Here is a 14,928-nt window from a genome sequence, read left to right as displayed (position 1 = left end):
TCTACGATTTTAAATTCCGTGTATTACTGGGAGTTATAGACATTCTTGATGTGCCCTATATTGTTGAGACCCTGGGAGTAAAACCACTGATATAATCTAATAGGTATATTGAGAACATTCATCATATGTACATTATTCCTTCAGAAAAACCACCCACTAATTTGAGTTATGTATAATCACATAATATCTTCATAAATCATTAATCAATAGCTTCCAATAAAAAGTGCACATAATGTTAAATATTTCAGATATACTCCATTTCATAGTCAATAATCCCTTATAAAGACATGCAGATTCTTAAGACGAGGCAGACGCTTAAAAAAATGTAAAATCCACTCAACAGTCTCTCAAGTTCGGTGTACATTAAAGAACACTAAGATATCTCTCTAAAGGAATATTTACCAAGAATAACTTTATGCACAAAATGTCCACTCCTAAGTCAAAACCATTGTTTAAATCTTACTATGTCTTCAAATGATTCACAGTCTTAACATAAATTGAATTACCTCTTCAAATATCTTGAAAAAAGTTCACATTACCAGTAGCCATTAGTATTGATCCTTCTTAAGGACATTTTTGTAGATAATTTGCATATTATCTTTTGCACCATTTGTTACAGTGGCATTGCATTGATAGTTGATTGAATGATAATTATCTAATGATATTATGCGTTTAACGCCACTTACCCAACATTTTTAGACTATCCTGGACTATTTCTGGCATTATATGAAATCACTTTCCTCCGTTAGAAGTGTTTCCATTCGAAACACCTCTAACCATCGATCGACGTTTTTATGAGTTGATTAGTACGATGTATAGGCAGCTTTCTGTTTTAAATACCGTCTGCGCTATTTTGGAAACTCATTTCTTATTGTAATCTATTATTCGTTATTTTTTTTTCTGCTAAGAACAACATTTTTAAAGAAATTCCCGAATAAATACATTTGCTACTACCTACCCTTAAAAAAAAGGCTCATTTAAACTTTTGGGAGGCATCTTACGTAACTCAAATGCCTGCTTTTGTGATGCTTTCTTTCTTTTGTTTTCAAATTAAGCATAATAGCAGGTTTAACATACAAACATTTAAACTATATTTATTAACATTTAATCTAGTTTATTTTTTAACATTCATACAAACTGAGTTTCAGAGCATGAGTGACCAGAAAAAAAATTAATAATGAAATGCAAAAAAAAAAAAAAAAAGATTTAACTTTTAAAATTTAAAGAAAATAATGAAAATAGCAAAAATTATTCAAGTCATATTTAAAAATTATTTTTCGTATATATTCATAAAAATATTTTCTTCATAATTATTTTCATAAACATGCTTAAAAATAAAGCAAAACAATCATTTGAAAACCTATAATCCTTTATTTTCAATTCCATGACAATCTTTGATTGTCATTTGATTTATTTTAGGTATGTTCTTGATGTGCTGGGTGCCCTTCTTCACATGCAATATACTTGATGCTATCTGCATTAAGTTAGAGTCCGATACATGGAGACCCGGTGTGACTGTTTTCCTTCTCACTACATGGCTTGGATACATAAACAGCTGCGTAAATCCTGTAATTTACACCATTTTCAACATGGAGTTCAGAAAAGCATTCAAGAAACTTCTTCAGGAAATGTGGACTTGTTGTTCAAGGAGTGGACATTAATATCCATTCACTCAAAATTTCGTTTCCGCAGTACATATACTGAAAATGGTATTAAACAATATTCAAAATATTGTATATTTATAAACAATATTGTATAATATTGGTGAATATTAAATGATATAATAAAATAATATTTCTCAATATTTTACAGTATTGTGCAACAGATAGTGCTATCTGTATGGAAAGAAAAGATAACTGCTGTTGAAGGAATATACAACAAGAACGAATAACTGCTGAAAATTGAACTAAAAAATAAAAGGCCTATGAAAGCTACATAAGTCATAAAAGGCCTATGAAAGCTACATAAGTCATAAAAGGCCTATGAAAGCTACATGTCATAAAAGGCCTATGAAAGCTACATAAGTCATAAAAGGCCTATGAAAGCTACATAAGTCATAAAAGGTGCATGCGTCTTAAAGTAGTTATCATTCTTCGATGAATACTGAAAGAAGTATGAACATACGTATCGATTATTAATTCTAGATCATTATATATAAAAGAGCTTTGGTTGACTTAGTATTGAAAGTTACTGTGTCAAATAATATTATAAATGTCATATCTTATTGCCGTAAACACGTTTGCATTGAATGTGCATTTATGTACTGTTTATATAAATATTTGTACTTAAAGAGTCTTATAATAATTTGACAGAATGCTAAGGGATATATGGATAGGAATGAAAGCGATATATATTCTAAATTATAATTGAATCATATGTTTTCCTCATCTAAGGAATAATTTCTAATATAAAGACATTTTATTACAAAATAGGAATTGTTAAAATCAAATCTTATAGATATACAATGACATAAAAGAAGCTTTTATTTTATCTATATAAGTAATCATTTCATGTCAGTGTTTTAATTTACATTTAATAGATACATGGCTTGTCAAGCGTATATAAAATTTTAAGAGCGTTCATTGTTCTTAGCTTCTTCGTCTTTCAAGTTGCTCAAGTTTTCTATAATGCGTCCATTGTGTTTGCGTCCCTGGTAATGTGTTTATTCAAAAAATAAATTTGCAGTTTTCTAGTTAATTCAAAAGAAAATAAATGGTTAATAATACGACAACGTAAAACAAATATTCCATTATTTTAATAAATGAAACAAAATGGTAGTCATATGAAAATAAATCCAATATTCATGTTATGAAAATGGGTTAATTTAATTTTTTGTCAGTCTTATTCAGATTTTTTTTTTAATATATAATCGGCGATAAAATATTCCTATTTCAAAAGGTTGTATTTTCACATGCTTTGTCATATGAGTAATATTATATATTTTTTTTAAACTTATAAATTAAAATTACTATTCTGTTCAAAATTCATGTGAAAAATTCTTTTTTATTAAAATATCATTATAAAAAAGCATTCCCAGAAAAAAAAAATATTTCAGAAACAATACCGGGTTCTTTCTTTCAAACAGTATCTTCTTTTTCATTTTTCATAAATATAATTCTTATATTTATATTAAATGTGTAAATATTAAAAGCAATCAATATGTTTGCTATTTGTTATGAATGTAAATAACCTTTATTTGTTGTTATGATCTATGTATAATTGCATGTATATATATATACATATATTAAAGTGTTTTTGCTATTTAATCTAATGTTTATTTTATTCATATTCTCACATCAGTTTATAAATATTGTTCATCATTTACAATCATGAATAACATTATCTTGCATAAATTATCTATTTTCTTGTTATTTACTCAGTTTCGGCGTATTTTGAAGGAAATAAACGAACATTCAGAATGTTGTATAATTTTACAATCCAAAAAAAAAGCTCATTTTCAGTTTTTAAATATTATAGTACCGTTTCCTTCATTTTTGAACAGTACGTAATTCGAAAAATTTATTGTTTCACGTAATAATAAATCATCATTCTCAAGAAACTCATGCAGCAAAGTTTTGTTGTTTCTTTCTTGTTTGGAAAATAAAAAAATAGCATTTTAATTTAAGACAAATTTTGCAATCAGATTAAAATATATATATATATTTACCAGTTATAAATGCGACATCGTGTGGTTTTACAAAAAGTATACACAATTATGATATATTTTACAAAATTGTAATAAAATTTTAATATGTTTAAAAAAATTGATGAAAATTAAATTTCTTTTACAAAATTATGATAAAAATTAAGACTAAACAATTTTCTTCTGCTAGCTATTAAAAATATATTTGTTAAAGCAAAAATTAGTTTTCCTACAGGAGATTTAAAAGGCTTTGTTGACCAGTTACAAAATTGATCTAGATTATATGTTGCAGCATATTAAAGAGGTATACAGAATTTAGTATGATTTTACAAACATTTAGGTATAAAATAATGAAATAAATCTTTGAAGAATGTGTGATTCCAATATAAATTATCAGTAAAAAAATTTTGAGCCCCATAGGAAAATACATAAATTTATTAGATATAAATTAGAAGTTTCAAATCTATGCACAGTGAGTAGATAATTTAATTCAGGTTTGTTACTCAGGTCATTTTTGTGGGTGGGATCTTTATCGTTATTTGGTAGTGGGCCATATATTAATCGTAAGACTTTTTAAAGAGATGCATCTGCATTTAGAAGCCTTTTACTGTATTCTAGGTTCATCAGATTAGAAAAAATTACTCAGTTTAATTTTGAAATGTTGAGGATAATGAATTCCTTTCGGAAAAAAATGTGTTTGATCCAGGATCACTTAAAAAGTTTCCTTGTATTATCAAATTTCATTGGAGGCCTATGTTTTCATAACAAAGATAAAATGGTAGTTATCCTATAATAAAAAAAATAATTAAAACTTTTGAATTTATACTAAATAAAATATCTATTGTAAATTATTCAAGAAAAATAGCTTCCTAAGTACTTACTTTTATAATGCATTATTACATTGAAATTTTTTATAATAATTTATATTATGAACAAGCATACTTTCAATTTAAAGTATTCCTTATCTTACAATGAAAAATGCTTTTTTCCAAAATAAAAAAAATAGGTGATAATATAATGTCAAAACTAATATGTAGTATTTTAGACATTTATTTCATTTCTAAATGGTTTGACTTCTTAAATGTTATTTAATAATATAATTAAATATAATTGTATGATTTTTTATAAATAATTTTATATACATGGCTTGTGTAAAATTTAAATCTGATAATTTTTTAATATTTATTATATTTTAATATTTATTAACAAATTAGAGATGATATATCCATCAGTGGTCTACTTCATAGAAAATAAACCTACAATGCTTCTTAAACTTTTCAAATTTCAATAGTTACTAAGAATAATAATTGAAATTTGAAATTGAAGGAAGGAAATGAAAAAAAAAAAAATACAATTCAAATAACATAGAGAGCTAAACATTTCCGACACTCATCATAGTTGAAAGGGGGAAAAATGACGAAAGATATTTGTTATGTTCATGCCATCGCAAGTATATTTTCATGTGTGTAATAATTATTAAATATATTGATCGTAAAATACGTAATTTATATTTCTCTCATCCGAATCTATTTCGTGGTATTTCGTTTTTGGAAATATTTATATGCCTGAACTTAATATATATTATATATTAATTATTTAAATGTCATCAGTTAAATATTTTAAAAGAAGTCGAATAACCCACAAACTATTTTTAAAGAATGAGCAAAATAGTCATATTCTTGAAAAGAAAGATTATTTTTCTGCAGTTTAATATAATATTAAGGGAATTTTCACATTTTTTTTGTTTGTTTCTGTTAATTTACGATCTGTTCAATTAGACCATACGTAGTTGCCTGAATTTCCTAATTTAGTTCAAGTTGACTTTTATTTCGAAGCAGTTGGTACTAGATAAAGCCAAAGCAATAACCCTAATAATAATAATAAAATGAATTAAAGATAGCAAATAATGGTTTAAAATTTAAAAAAATAAGACGAGGAGTTTTATATCATATATTATAAAATACAAGAAAGCAGAAAAGGTGACACAGAGCATAAATAATTACACTAAGATTCTTACAGAAATTGAATTTGAGAATTAAAAGCACTTTTACTTTAATTGCGCTAGGAAAAGTTAATGACCAAATTTGAAAAACTAGTTTCTGTCATTGGGTCAATGACTGAATTTTAATAAGCTATTTCCTATTTTGAACTAAAATTCTTAAATAATTGAAAATTTTCTAATATTTAGCTTTTATATCTTTATCGCTTTGCTTTAAAGTATAAATTGCGTACATTTCTTTATCACTGCTTTTATAAAATATTTATGTGTTGCAAAATCCATATATTCAGGAAACTTCATTTTTCATGCTAATTTTTAAGAAACATTTTTTTATAAATATTATATAAATAGTAATAAATGAGATTAGATAACTGAATACAATAGTTTTAAATTAACTACGGAATAGGATATTTGATTTAAAATTAACAAAATTATTTTTTTAATTGTTGCGTTCTATATAAAATGAATAAACTCTAGCATATTATATTCTTTACTTCAAATGACCAAAAAGTATCAATTTTTGTCATTTTACTTGTCAAAAAAAATCCTAAGTAAATAATTATGTTTAATATATGCCTTGTAAACGGATTCAAAACGTAGCAGCTGAATGGATCGTTCAGATATTTATTACTAAATTTTAACAGGCAAAGGCTCATTTTATGGAAAGGAAGAATTTCTTTGGACATAATAGTTTTATGATTGAAAAGAAATAAGAAAACAAGAGGAATATAATTGAAACACTGAACGGCGACAACAAAAAGCATTCCCTTAACTGAATTTCAAGACTACTAGCTACACAAATGTAATTTGCTTTACCAATTAGTTTTTACGGCAAATGTGTAGAAACTTTCAGTTTCTAAAAACTTTGTCATTTAATCAAAAGTGAGAAAGATACTTTCAACTTAAACTGGATATATTGTTAGGTCATTTAAGCTCCATTGTCCCAGAATAAGAAAGAAATCGTACCCTATCTTTATGCTTTGGAATGACAAGGACTCGTTTTCTTAGGTCATTGGGAAAAGAAAATCTTGATTCTTTTTTTATTTTTTTGTCGAATAATATTGGCCTTTCTAGTTGTTTCAGTAGGCGGAAAGAAACATTTATTTTTTTATTTCAACAGTTTGTATCAATAACAATATCCGATTTAACAAAAATGTAGATTTCCAACCTTATTCATCATGCAAATATATGGTTTCTTACATGATTTATATGGCAAATGAAGGATAAGTTAAAATAATGTTTCTCCTGATAATATTTAACTGGTTTCGAAATGGCACCTCCTATACATAATTTAAATATAGAGAGAGATGGAAAGTTAGATAGACAGAGAGATAGATATAATTAGATATAGAAATGAATATCTATAATATAGATATACGAACTTCCTTTTAAACCTGCTGTTCTGTTGGTGTCTATAGAAGAAGAAGAAATTTGTGGCAGTGCGTGATATCTGGGAAAAGTGGATAGCAATTCTATCAAAATTATATTATCCGAATGAAAATATACTGTAAATGAACAATTAGTAGGATTTCGTGGTAAATGTTCTTTCAAACAGTATATACCAAGTAAGGCATCTAAATAGGGAATTAAAATATGGACTTTGTGTGATAATTACATTTCGTATGCACTGAATATACAAATTTACACTGGAAAAGAATAAGGATTAATGCCAGTGAAAAACCAGGGAATGCGAGTAGTGTGTGATCTTACTTATGGGTATTCGGTGCACAATATTACATGTAATAATTTTTTCACATCTTGCAACTTAGGACAACTTCTTCTAAAACGGAAAATGACTATGCTTGGCACCATTAAAAAAATAAATCAAAACTTCTTGAACAAATGCTAAACAAATAAATTCGCAGGTCCTTATTTTATTTCAAAAAAGACACAGCAGTTGTAAACTACATCCCAAAAGAGAATAAGAATGTTATTCTTATGAGCACTTTGCATCATGACAAGGAAGTTAGCAACAGACCTGACAAAAACCATTAATGATCTTAGATTATAATTCAACGAAAAGGGCTGTGGATACTCTAGAACAACTTTTAAACACATAACTTGTAAAAGAAAAACAAATTGCTGGCCCATGATAGTATTCTATAACATGATTGATATTTCTGAGTACAATGCATTTGCCTATGGACTTCAATATATAGTGAATGGAACGAAAAAAAATTGACAAAATTAAGGCTATTTTAGGAAGAATTGCTAAAATCACTCAGTTTTCCACACATTGAAGCAAAGCCACAAATACCAAGAAGAAGATTCAATAAAAATAGTGAAACGAATACAGAGGAAAAGGGAAAACGCACCAAAGAGAATCAAGTTTGCTGAGAATACTCAATTGTGTGTCAAACATACAAAGTGCAAGTTCTGTTCATCAAGAAATGACAGCAAAACTAATATGTTATGCTGCAATTGTAAGAATCACATTCACAAATCTCATGTAAAATATTGTTGTTCAAATTGTAAATAAAAGTAAGTTTCAATTTCGAATATTGTTCTGTTATTTTTATAGATGCTTTATAATATTGTAAGTTTCTATTTCAATTTTTTTTTTTATAGATGCTTTATATTATTAAATCTATTTTTAAACTTATATTACTATTGTTTAAACTATTTCTTAAATGGCACCTGTAAATTACTGTAAGAAAGATTAGTTTTCTGAATCGGGTCATATTGTCCCGACCGCTACATACGTGAAGTAGATATGCACAGAAAAGCAGGGTTAATTCACATCAAAATAACTCTATTTCTGAAACTCGTAATTAAGGACAAGTCTTATTTTCAATAAGCCCATATTTCAGAAACAAGACTCTATAGATTTTACTAAATAATGTTAGTTTGAAAGCACTGGGGAATTCGTAATGAATTAGCAACAATATCAAATTAAGAAATTTATAAATATAATAATTAATTACAATAAAAAGTGAGAACATTGCAACCAGTAAGTATTGACTTTCTGTGCCGATCTAAACAACTAAAGGTATTGATTTAAGCAATACCATAGTGTAGAAGATTTAAATTTTAGTTCGTAATTAATAAATTAATTGAATATATCCTAATCTTATTTACATGAAAGATATATTGTTAATAAGGGAAATATGAAAAATATACTAATTAACATAATTCAGTAAATTTCGTTTAATTATGTTAGAAATAAGAAAAATTATACAATATTTTATTTAATTCAAAGCGCATTTTCTGATGATTCGATTAGTAAATGTATAGTTGATGATAAGCAAATCTTAGATATTTTCCCCCTAAATATAACTATCACGTAAATAAGATTAGGGTATATTGAATTAATTTATTACAAATTAAAATTCAACTACATTGTGTTGTTGCCAAAATCGACAATTTAAGTAGTTTAAATCGCCATGGAGTAGTTAAATCAGTTCAAACTGATTATTAATTTCTAAATATCGCAAAATACTATTTCCTTTGCTAAAAAAACCTCTTGGAAATTCATCTTCAAATTCTATCAATCTATCCTTCTACTCATTTTCTCAGTTTCATTAAGTAATTAGCATTTTCCATTAACGAATGCAAAATTAATAGTGCAAATTGCAAACGAATGCCTAAATACATATTAAGAATTTTCAAATGTCAATTCCAAATGCTAGAATTATTATTAATGGTTAAATAAGGGAAACCAAAGGCAAATGGATTAATTTACATTTTGGTAAGTATAAATGATTCTACATAAGTTAAAAGCGTGATCATTAAGAATTTACAAAGGAGACAAAATGCTTGTATTTATCCCTAGGAAAAAGAATAATAGCCTTTTTCACTTAAGTTTACTTGCATTAAATTGCAGTTTCTCAGAACTCTTATTAAAATACAACCAATGGAACATATTCTTTTTTATAAGAGAGTAAATGCAATGGTACTAGTTAAGCAATTTAAAAGAAAAAAACACATACAATGAAATAACCACTAATGAAAATTAATAGTGCAAATTGCAAACGAATGCATAAATACCTATTAAGAATTCTCAAATGTCAATTCCAAATGCTAGAATTATTATTAATGGTTAAATAAGGAAATCCAAAAGGCAAATGGAGTAATTTACATTTTGGTAAGTATAAATGATTCTACGTAAGTTAAAAGCGAATTAAGAATTAACAAAGGAGACAAAATGCTTGTATTTTCCCCTAGGAAAGAGAATAATAGCCTTTTTCACTTTTAAGGATATTTTAAGAACTCTTATTAAAATACAACCAATGGAGCATATTCTTTTTTTATAAGAGAGTAAGCGCAATGGTACAAGTGAAACAATTTGAAAACACACACACATGCATAGAATGAAATGGCCACTAATTATAAATAATTTGTTATTAGAATATTCATGAAAATATTAGCTATTATTAAATAGCTGAAATATATTAAACATACGTTTATATCTTACTAAAATATTATGAACAGTAATCCTGTAAACAATCCTGTCTATGTTCGATGACATTATCTTACTGTTCAGTATTTATTTTTAAAAAGCGAACTCATGTTAAAGGAAATACTTGAAATTATCTCTCTTGCCTGGTATTAATTTAAGAATTAATAGCTTTAGATCGAGCATAAAGTTAAAATAAATATGTTTTCATATATAACATTGCAATTTCTGCATACTAACCTGATCCTCATGTATAGAAATTATTTATCTGATTTTATTTGTAAATGAATAATGATACCGAACATTTGCTGACAATACAAATTTTTCAAGGCAATTTCTGCTATTTATCAGTAAAATTATTTAAACTTGATGTTTAATTTAAATTTATTTCAGTTAAGTGACGATTGTTTATTTACATTTATTTGTTTAAGACGGAGTTATTTTAATTTATATTAAACACATATATAAATCTTGTAAAAAATGTTAACTTCATAAGATACTAGAAATGGAAAATATATTTCAGTTTTGGCCTTTCTGATATAAAATTCATACATAATTTATGACACAGATATATTTCAGCTATTATTAAAATTTTCAAGAAATAAGTGATTGATAAAAAATAAAATTGTTTACTGTAAATTCAAATTAAAGTTAGCTGCAATTTTGATATCATAGAAAAGAATATGGAAAATTATTTACTATAAAAATACTATCAGCAAATAAAACTATAATCAGCAATGTAAGCAGAACATTGATTTATGTGATGTATTATAATAAACAATTAAATTAGTTTTTAAAATGCTAATTATATATTTCTTTAGTAGGGAAAAAACACTAAAAATTATCCTAACAAAAATTATGATTATTCCTTAAATTCGTTTTCAGTTCGTGTTTTTTTTTTTTTTTTTTTTCTATTTTATATATATTTTTTAAGTTAAATTCTTGAGATAAACTTTTTCATAATAGTATTGACAAAGCAAATAAAGTGTTAGGAATTTAATTCTATATGGCATAAATTAATAATTTAATTCTATATGGCATAATTTAAATTCACAAGTTCAGCTGGTAACAGTGAAATTTTCAAGAAGCAGTATTGTAGCGAACATAGTTTCTTTGAAGATGAAGTTTAACCTTTTCTAAGGCCGTGGGAAGTACACTTCCCACCAAATTTATCAATCTTTGTATGAAATTATGTAGGTTTGCATAAGTTCTGACAATTTTTTTAGAAAAGGCAGAAGACTAGATGCTTCATTTCTTTATCTCATACAAAATGATGTATCTTGGTTTGTCACTTAATTATTAATTAACCAAATTAAATTTATCTAATACGCTAAATGAATACCTTTTCTTATTCTAATTTCAAGCCTAAAAATATTTTAACATAATATGACTAGAAAAAAATGGTCGTTTAAAGGGTTAAAACGATATAATCTCTTCTTACCATGATGATAAAATAAATTTAAAATATCATTGCTGATTTATGGTATTAAATTATTTCTTCCAAGATTTGATGAACAAAAAATACATTCTGTGCAAGAAAAGAATAATCGTAAATCATTAAAAAATCTCCTTGCATTCTAAAAAGTCTTTTGAGATTTTTAAATGATAAACCTCTTTATGGAAACAAAGATTAAACATCTAAACGCAGGATAAAAAAAATGAAAATGTGGAATAATATGTTAGCTTAATCGTTTTAGAAAGAATTAATTCGGTTTCACAGTACTTAAGTATTAAAATCAAATTACGAGAAAATTATCAGAGACATCTAAAGTAACTTTTATTCTTATTAATCTGATATTATAGAAAAAATTGATAATAAAATATTATTTAAAAATAGTTCTGAAACCGCAAAAGTTTCTTTTGCTCTGAAATCTCATTTATCCCCTAAATCTTTATTTATTAAACTACTAATAACTTCTTATTTTCAAATAAGAAACGGAGGTTTTAAAATTAATTCCAGGTATGTTTTCAAAAATATATATAAAAAAAAAATTAAATATGACAGTGTTTTGAGAGTGATTTTGAAAAACAATCAACTTTATCAAATAAAATTTAGATGTCTTCTTCAAATCTAAAGAGTGAGATTTTCAATTCAGGATTATCTTTTCTCGGAATCACATCGATGCTCTGTTACATGAACATTCCGGAAGTAGTTAGGGTCCAAATCAAGGAAGCTGCCCAGGAAAAGGGAGATAAAAGTCGACTGTCCAGATTTTAGGTTACCATGGAAGACGGTCGCTGGACAAAGACATCCGTTTGAAATGCCCTTATTTTCATAAAAATATTGATTACTGAAATGCCTAGATTTTCAGATGTACGATATAAAATTTCTGTTGATGTGATTTTTTATTATAAAAGGAATCTGGCAATTTTATAGGGCATTTCTAAATATAAATTTGAAGAAAAGGAAATGTTTTTAATTTTCTATATCGAGATTATCTTTTTAATGAATATGCAGCAACTCTTTATTGTTCGAATCTATTCATTTCAGAAACATACTAGAAAGGCTTATATGTTTCCATTTTTTTATAATTCCAATGAAAAAATATTTTAACTATATAGATATGCTGCAATAATTATTATATGAAAAAAATGATGATAAACTCCTTAAAAAATTCAAATTTTTGCTTTACTATGCTAAATTACTTACTATGCTATGTATTACTGTGCAACAATACTGTTACAAATGTACATATAACTCTTGGAACAGCTCCCTCTTTTTCGATGTAAGAACGGTTTCAATATTAAGGAAAAAATTAGAAAAAAAATTAATTTGCAAATTATATTTAGAAGGCTATACGAATCTTTATTCATTTTGACATTTGGTTATAATAAAGTATTTTAATTTTCATAGTTAGACTATCAGCTCATTTTTAAAAGTAATTATTTTACATTAAAACACAACTTTAATTAACTCTGCAATTCTTATCGGGTATATATTTCCGAATCGTCAATGGAATCGTCAATCCTTATGGAAAACTTCAGTATCAAGATATTTTACAGATGTTTCCTGATGTCTTTAATAATTATATATGACGCTACATTATCTCCATTATAATGATTTTCTTTTATATATATATATATATATATATTCAAAAATGTTTTGTCAATGCATCCTTCAGGTAAATATGGTCAATTCTATTTCTTGGAAATTTTATTAAAATTTTTCTGCTGCGTATTGCTAATTCAAGCAGGGACAATAAAAATAAAAGCATTCGTTCGTGCAAAATATAAGTTTTTGTAATAAATCTATTTGTGGAAAAAGTAGTTACATAAATATACTTTCTCTTGTTCTAGTAATTCGCCAAAATCCAATTTATCTATATGGAAATATTACAAGAAGAGCGATAAGTTATCTAAGTGACTAGTAGATATCAAATGAAGTTTCTAAAAAAGCAATTAAAACCTAGCATTTAAGTGATAGTAACAGTTCATTTTTTCTAAACGGCAAATATTTTTACAATAAAAAAACCCAGTTAAAAGAAATCCAAGGATGTGTGAGTTGTAAGTGATCTAACATATTTAGAAGGTTCGATGTCACGAGCTAGTTTCAGTTCCTATAAATTAATTCAATTTTGTAAATGAAATACTTCGAGAAATAGTAAACTATATGAGCAATATTATTAGAAAGAAATAAACATAATTCACTGATAAAATGATAATGAACTTGAGCTCCTTTTTGTTACTGATAAAGTAATAAGGAAAATGAGCTCTAGGTTTTTTTTAAATTTATTTTTTTTAAATTTTATTTTACAGATGATACGACTATTATGCATTTCATTTCAAAACTGTACAAGAACATTATCTTATTAAGGCAATGCATAAATGTAAAATAGTAACATACCTCATGCAATTCTTGGAATATTTCTTCTTTTTTAATGCAAGATTTTCAGTAAGAATTTTAGAAAAAAAAATAATTTTGTTGGAAATAATCATTGAAATTCAAGCAGAATGAAAAGAAATTGACCAAATGCATGCTATTTTTAGAAGAATTAAGAAAATTAAAAAAAAATATCCAGAAAAACAACATTATACAAGGAAAGAATATTTGCGGAATTGAAATTGAAATAATTGAAACATTACAGGATAATAGACAAAATGATTTATCATCAATTTCTTTCATAAATCTACAAACTGTTAATTAACATACACGATCCAGATTATATTATTCAAAAAATGATAATATATCAAATATAATATTCTTGATTGATAATAAAATATATGTTTGCCAATTCCATGAAGAAGATATTTGTTAAAAGAAAAAATATGAAGAAGGAACAGTTAAAAAAAATACTTATAATATTATTTTGAATATAGACTCACACGTTTTGAATTTAGATATTCATTATATTATTTTTAAATTCTATAACATTTACTATGCTAAAAATTTATTCGTCTTTACGTATAATATTTTTTAAAAACATTGCAAACATATGCTCTTGAAATTAGTATTTAATGTTTAAGCTATACTGACTCGAAGTTGCATTTGCATGCTATATGCGAACAGAACAGCAGGATTAAATAGTTTTGAAATACGTTTTAGGTGAATATGACAATAGCAAAATATATAGTTCAGGATGTAAGAATAAAGCAGTAGCAGTGTTGCTGCATTTTAATGTTTCAATGACGTAATAAATAATTACTTATCATGATCTTATAATACACCCATTATTTTTCTTTTTAAAGTATGCAAATGAGAAATAAAACAACAAAATAAACTGCCTTTCAATCCTCAAAGATATTCAGGCAAAAAATAAAGAAAGAAGGAGAAAACTTTCATTTTCATTAAATTATTGCCCAATTTCATAGGATAATGATTTATAAATATAAAATTCACTTTATTATAATATATCTTTATTAAAAAATACTAAATTAGTGAGAAACAATATA

The 14,928-nt window shown here is 25.7% G+C and overlaps 1 protein-coding gene across 1 annotated transcript in view; it reads left to right on the top strand.

The window, feature by feature from the left end:
- The window catches only part of LOC129969213 (dopamine D2-like receptor), a 101,421-nt gene extending 99,755 nt beyond the window's left edge, over positions 1-1,666 (top strand). The window contains exon 5 of the mRNA XM_056083665.1: positions 1,420-1,666. Coding sequence (XP_055939640.1) covers positions 1,420-1,661 — 242 coding nt within the window. The 3' untranslated portion in view covers positions 1,662-1,666. The remainder of the gene's footprint in view (positions 1-1,419) is intronic.
- Positions 1,667-14,928: the final 13,262 nt, after the last annotated feature.

This window comes from Argiope bruennichi, chromosome 5 (assembly GCF_947563725.1).
Source record: "Argiope bruennichi chromosome 5, qqArgBrue1.1, whole genome shotgun sequence".
NCBI lineage: Eukaryota > Metazoa > Arthropoda > Arachnida > Araneae > Araneidae > Argiope > Argiope bruennichi.
The sequence above is the reverse complement of the archived record's forward strand: the minus strand, read 5'-3'. Positions and strand labels throughout refer to the sequence as shown.